This window comes from Trypanosoma rangeli, assembly GCF_003719475.1.
Source record: "Trypanosoma rangeli strain AM80 chromosome Unknown Tra_15.4_contig_00298, whole genome shotgun sequence".
Taxonomy (NCBI): Eukaryota; Euglenozoa; class Kinetoplastea; order Trypanosomatida; family Trypanosomatidae; genus Trypanosoma; species Trypanosoma rangeli.
The window spans coordinates 179-4,677 of record NW_021706042.1 but is presented as its reverse complement, the minus strand read 5'-3'; the positions used below and the strand labels follow the sequence as shown (position 1 = coordinate 4,677).

At 47.6% G+C, this 4,499-nt stretch overlaps 2 protein-coding genes across 2 annotated transcripts, besides 5 other annotated features; both read left to right on the top strand.

Annotated features, from left to right (window-relative positions):
- Positions 1-186: 186 nt before the first annotated feature.
- Positions 187-210: a microsatellite.
- Positions 210-230: a microsatellite.
- A 107-nt stretch (positions 231-337) lies between these two features.
- Positions 338-357: a microsatellite.
- Positions 358-417: 60 nt separating this feature from the next.
- TraAM80_07297 (mitochondrial ATP-dependent zinc metallopeptidase) lies at positions 418-2,550 on the top strand (the record flags this gene model as incomplete). The annotated part of the gene is made up of 1 exon (XM_029384097.1): positions 418-2,550. The coding sequence occupies one exon, from the start codon at positions 418-420 to the stop codon at positions 2,548-2,550; it is 2,133 nt and encodes a 710-aa protein (XP_029236054.1).
- Positions 2,551-2,574: 24 nt separating this feature from the next.
- Positions 2,575-2,604: a microsatellite.
- An 879-nt stretch (positions 2,605-3,483) lies between these two features.
- Positions 3,484-3,864, top strand: TraAM80_07296 (uncharacterized protein; the record flags this gene model as incomplete). The annotated part of the gene is made up of 1 exon (XM_029384096.1): positions 3,484-3,864. One exon carries the CDS (start codon positions 3,484-3,486, stop codon positions 3,862-3,864), a length of 381 nt encoding a protein of 126 aa, XP_029236053.1.
- Positions 3,865-3,990: 126 nt separating this feature from the next.
- Positions 3,991-4,016: a microsatellite.
- Between the last annotated feature and the right edge of the window lie 483 nt (positions 4,017-4,499).

Here is a 4,499-nt window from a genome sequence, read left to right as displayed (position 1 = left end):
CAACCTACAATTCCACACAGGTAGAGCTCCTACGACGACGTTAACCGTCATTCACAACAGGATAAATACTCAAAGAACAAATACAACATCGTCCACAGGCTCTTTCAGTGGCAAGAAGAATTTTTCTCTTATTTTGCTTTACTTGCCTCGTCTTTTACAGTGTTCCATACCCCTTGTGAGTGTCGGTCTCTCTCTCTCTCTCTCTCTCTCACACACACACATACACACACTCTCTTTGCATGTGCGTGGGGGGAATTGATATTGACGTTTCACATGCATGCATTGGCATGCTCCTCTAAATGGATATCGTTCTGCCACAAAAGGAGTAAGGACCGACAAAAAAAAAAAAAAAAACAATACACACACACATAAGGAGGTAGGGTGGGAGTGAGGAAGCGGAAGAAGCAGGAGCCTGAAATGTTCCGTCCTCTTCGTGTCATTGATGTCTCTCCTTTTGTTGCTCATGTGTTGAACACGCGAGTGCGGTTTTGTGCCACGGGTGGCGGGGAGAACAATAATATCAATAATGATAATAATAACAAAGATGAAAGAAATGGCAAAACGGGCGAGAGAGACGCGAAGGCACCCAAAAGCTCCACGCCCTCCACAGCCAATATTCTCTCTGGGAAGCGTTATCCAAAGGGTTTTGAGGCCTTTTATTCAAAATATATTTTGGGGAAGATGCCATTTACGCGCGTACCCGCAGAATCTGTCAAGCGCGCTTACACCATGTCGCCTGAGGAACGTATTTTAACGATGAATTTGGCGGCCAAGGCCCTCAAATGGAAACGCATACGCCGGATAGGAGTTATTTGTTTTCTCCTGTCAGCTATTGCAATGGCTAGAATGTATGTTGCGAGGTCGTACATGGTTGGCGACATCAATAACTACGCGGCAGTTGCTGTAGATTTGTCAAAGCACACGGCAGCATTTCTTGACGAAAAGGGAAAATATCTGGGTGTTCGAAACTTTGTGGATTATAGGGCGTTTGAGGCCTCGTGTGATGAGGGCATGGATATTTTTGTTTTATTTCATTCGTATTATCCCTGGGTTCCCATGCTGCTTCTGTGCCTTCTACCCCTTCTGGCAGCGACCAACTCGACTTTCAGCCGTTCGGCAAAAATGGCATCAGTTGTTGCGGAAAAGAGTCGATTCAATTTTAAACGCGAAATCTCCGTTTCCACTCGTCTGGGGGATGTTGCCGGCTTAACTGAGGCAAAGCATGAGGTGGTGGAGGTGATTGATTTCTTGAAGAATCCTGCTCGTTACCAGGCATTGGGGGCAAAACTTCCCAAGGGCGTTCTCCTGGATGGACCTCCTGGTGTGGGAAAAACGCTTTTAGCAAAGGCAATTGCGGGAGAAGCGATGGTGCCGTTTCTCAGCTGCTCAGGAAGTGAGTTTGAGGAGGTCTATGTTGGCGTCGGGGCACAACGGGTGCGTGAGCTCTTTCGTCAAGCGCACGAGCACAAACCTTGTGTTGTATTTGTGGATGAGATTGACGCCTTTGGGCGGAAGCGCAAGTCAGAGACGGGTGGTGGCAGCTCGAGAGGCACGCTGAATGCTTTTCTCTCGGAGCTGGATGGGTTTAAGGATGCCACAGGGATAATGGTTCTTGCGGCCACCAATCGTGCCGATATTCTTGACAACGCCCTCACCCGATCGGGGCGGTTCGATAGGAAAATAACGCTAGAAAAACCCTCCTACAAGGATCGGGAGGCGATTGCGGAAGTTCATTTGAAGCCACTGAAATTGGAGGTGTCTAGTAATATACATGAGTATGCGCGGATTGTGGCTGCGCTTACGCCAGGGTGCAGTGGGGCGGATATTTTTAATATTTGTAACGAGGCCGCCATTCAAGCCGCGCGTGAGAAGAAGGAGTACGTCTCGCAACACCATTTTCATCAGGCGGTGGAGCGTGTGCTAGTTGGATTGGAGCGAAGTGCGGTGAAGTTGAGCGAGACAGAGCGGGAACGCATTGCATTTCATGAGGCTGGTGTTGTTATCCTTCACTGGTTTCAGGAAAAGACTGATCCTGTCGTTAAGACGACGATTCTTCCCCGTGGACGTCACCGCACAGGCGTTACGCAACGACTACCGCAAACAGCGTTTATTTCTACCCAGGAACAATTGATGCAGAATTTAGCGGCGCAGTTGGGTGGATACGTAGCTGAGGAGTACTTTTTTCAAGACGTCTCCACCAACGCGGCCGAGGACGTACAGTCCGCAACAAATAAGGTTCGACATTTTGTCTGTACGTACGGCATGGACCCAGAAGCCATTGGACACTTTGGATATCAATTGGATCGAGAAGATAGCATTCAAAAGCCGTTTGGTCCTGTGAAGGAAGATCTTGTGGACCAATCTGTTCACAAACTTTTGGAAGTGGCTTTGGGAAGCGCACGGTCGATTCTATTGCAATACCTTGATAAGACCCGCGTGGTGGCTGGGCTTTTAATGCGGCAGGAAACGCTCACCGCACATGAACTTTGGCTCGTCCTTGGGGACCGCCCCGTTATGACAAGAGAGTTTCGGGGGTATCTTGAAAGCTGATGCATAGCTCACATTCGTTCCAAAATATATATATATATATATATATATATATATTACGTGTGTATTCTGAGATGCATGTCCGCTGGTCATGGCCTTTTTATTTTTAATGTTGTTTTTTTTATTTTGTGCGAACGCTCTTACGAAAGTTCTTCTGCTCGTTAAACGAGTTCACTCTTCATGCATGTAGAGCCATAGTTTGGTGTTACACTTCCTTTTTTTCATTGCTATATTTTTTTCTTTCACTAAATCTGGGTTCTGAAGACGAAGTAGAGTGAATGGAATTTTCAACATATCCGTTCACAAAGCAGCATGCATGAACGACGATGGTCGTTTTGAGAAGACAACAATATTAACAACGATTGGCGCCTCACAAGAAGTGGGGAAACAGGCGAACGTCAGATAACATGGCACATTGGAGTGCAGTAACGTGTCTATTATGGTATTGAACGCCAAACCCCCACTGGCTCCAGCGCATCCTCTAATGAAATGCCGCCCAGGTCTTCCATTTCTATATGGTTTTGGAACAAGTAAATGATCCTGCAGCTGCCCAATCAACTCTTCCCCTTCTCCAGAAGGCGCCACGTGCCTTTCATCTGGGTGTGAGGAAGAAGTTCTTTGGGCATTTGTTACCTTCGCCCCCACATTCGAAGACTCTCTCGCGTGGCAAAAGTGCAGGAGTGGGAAGGCTCTTCCGCGTTGCTAGAAAAATTAAACAGCTCGCTTCCATTGGTTCGACGAAACTGTTGTGTTTTGTCTACCTCCAGGCAGCTTGGGCTGTTGAAGGATGTATACCCGGTTCTCGTTGACTGTTGATGTGTTTCTCTCTCTATTCACCTCTTTCTCGTGCAGTATCCATCTGGAGAATCAATCAACTTTTAAAAACTAGGGATACTATTTCTTCCTTTGCCGCCACCCTCAGCTAAGAACACAGGTATGTCAGTTGAGTCTGAGTTGTGGTGTAAACTGAATTCTCCCTTGGACGATGGCGTTGCAGAGCGGAACAGTTGTGAGTGGGAAGCAACCGGGAGTTCATCGGACGAGGGTGCAAAGCAAAGCCAGCTCCAGATGCAACTGGAGGATTTCAAGGGGAAAATCCAACTACTACATAATGAGAATGAAAAACTGGCGCAGGATCTGGAGACCCTTAAGGAACAGTTAAAGGAGGAGCAGGGCGAACACTGTGAAAGGGAGGCAGCACTGCAAAAGGACACTGAAAAACTGGCGCAGGATCTGGAGACCCTTAAGGAACAGTTAAAGGAGGAGCAGGACGAACACTGTGATGGGGAAACGTCACTGCAAGAGTTGAGTGAATGATCCAACGCGGGGGCGGCGGGAGGACTGAGCGGCACGATCAGTTCTATAGACGTGGAAAGTGCCAGGAACAAAAACAAAAACAGGAATGATGTTGTGCGTTTGCTGCCCCGCTTCCTCATAATATGCATATATATATATATATATATATATATGCATATTATACATATGGTTTGCGCTCGCGCCTTTCTGTTTGTTTTTTAGTAGCAAAGAGGGGAGGGCATTAAATTTTTGCCCAATTTTGCTGTCATCAATTGTGGTTTCTCCTAGTTCTTTTTTTTTCTTGCTTTCCAGCCAGGCAGGAGACCGCGGTGGAAGCGGGCGCGCGTAAACCTGCCAAGCCCAACCCCCTCCATCTCGGCCGCGCGGTTGGTGAGAAACGTTCCGCGCCCCCACTTTGCCGGCATTGCAGCGCGAATGCTGCGCATTTATGGGTTGGAATCGCCACCGGCTACCGCAGCGTCGGCCATAGCATGTCTTTCTTCTTCATTTTTAAACCACTATCCATCACACAAAAGTATGCTATTTTTTTCCTGTTTTTCCCCTGTCGTTTTTTTTTTTTTTTCGGGGGGTAGGGGGGGAGCAAGGTTTTAACCGCCACCGGCCAAAGAGGCCGGTATGGAAGAAGAGAAAGAAAC